Source organism: Eimeria mitis, genomic scaffold, assembly GCF_000499745.2.
Source record: "Eimeria mitis Houghton genomic scaffold, Emh_scaff6384, whole genome shotgun sequence".
Taxonomy (NCBI): Eukaryota; Apicomplexa; class Conoidasida; order Eucoccidiorida; family Eimeriidae; genus Eimeria; species Eimeria mitis.
Genome location: NW_013574556.1, coordinates 1,491 through 2,932, shown reverse-complemented (window position 1 = coordinate 2,932; position 1,442 = coordinate 1,491). Strand labels below are relative to the sequence as shown.

Sequence of the window (1,442 nt, the reverse complement as noted above, 5' to 3'; positions counted from 1 at the left end):
GCCTCGCAGTTGCTGCGGGAGATCCAAGCACGATGGTGCATATCTTTGCAGCCGGTGAGCAGCAGAAGCAGCAAAGCTCTTTCCTCAGTTTCTTCGTTATCTCGCATCTACACCGCATGCATGCATGCATGCATGCGTGCAATGAAATAACTTTCTCTTACCGAAAATTCCTTTCGTACACGTCCAGTAAAGCACAGCGCAGCGCCTGTTCTAGTGGCTGGAAGTTGAACCCGTGAACGCACGTGTTTTTTCTTGTTGTTTTTCGTGATGTTTATGGCATCAACAGGTGTTTTATCCTGTATAGAAAGCTTTTTATAAGAAATAAACTGTGGGATTGTTTGCATGTATTATATACAGGGATGAATACTTGGAACGACGGCTCTATATATCATTTGGCTGCAGTGTGCAGCACCCTGGATATATCTGTTCTTGGCCAGGGCATCCGACATGCCAAAGTGGTTTCCTCAGACAATAGAAAGCAGACGGAAGAGCTGCAGCTGAAAGTAAACGAGCTGGTAGCCACCGTAAGAGAGGAGGAAAAAACACTTGGTTCTATGAGCAGCAGAGTAGATGAGCTCGCTGAGCAGTGGGAAGATCTTACCCGCAGCATAGAAGATACCCACAGCAATGTCATGAAGCAGATGGAACTGGTGCAGCAGCTAGAAGCACAGGCAGCAGCATTCTCTGCTGAGCTAGCAGCAAGAGAAGCAGCAGCTACTGCAAAGTGTGAAGAACTGAACCGCCAATTGGAATACTTGCAGCTCAGAATCGATGAAACTGAACAGCTTTCACAAGTTGCATCTTCTCGGCAGCAATCTGCAAGTGATGATGGAGATGAAGACGAATAGAAGACGCAATCTACAGACCCTCCTCTACCAGTACCAGTGGGTAAGGGTTTAGGGTTTAGGGTTTAGGGTTTAGGCTTTAAGCTCCTATATACACGTTCTACCGTGTACCATGGAGCTGGCAACAGAGATAAAATCTGTTGCTGTTCTCTTTGTTTGATTTCTTTTAGACTTTTTGTACAGCTATGCTGCACTGGACGCCNGCTTGCTTAAGATTACAATGAGGAGGGTTATTACACTCGCACTGGAGCTCCCTGCAGGGTGTGCATATTTATTTGCCTTGGCGCAGAAGGGGAAATAGATTCCGCCCTTTTTTAAACTAATGCATTTATTTATGTTTATTTATTTTCTTCTCTATTTATTTATGTGTAGTTATGCGTCGATTCTATATCTCATTCATCTCTTACTAAAGTAACAAATCTCTCGTTCTGCTGCCGGGGCATGGGTACACTGGTGTGTGTGGAGCAGCAGCAATAGCTGCAACGATGTAGTCTATGTTTATAGTTATGGTTTTAAAAATTAAAAATACAATATAATTAACATTTGGCTGTGCAGAAGAGCAGCGCCGTCTGTACTTGGCCCGGCGATATGCAAAGG

General features: G+C 44.6%; 1 protein-coding gene across 1 annotated transcript; it reads left to right on the top strand.

The window, feature by feature from the left end:
- Window positions 1-32: 32 nt before the first annotated feature.
- On the top strand, window positions 33-848 carry EMH_0087290 (uncharacterized protein; the record flags this gene model as incomplete). Its single annotated transcript, XM_013501130.1, has 2 exons — window positions 33-54; window positions 358-848. The coding sequence occupies 2 exons, from the start codon at window positions 33-35 to the stop codon at window positions 846-848; spliced, it is 513 nt and encodes a 170-aa protein (XP_013356584.1).
- Window positions 849-1,442: the final 594 nt, after the last annotated feature.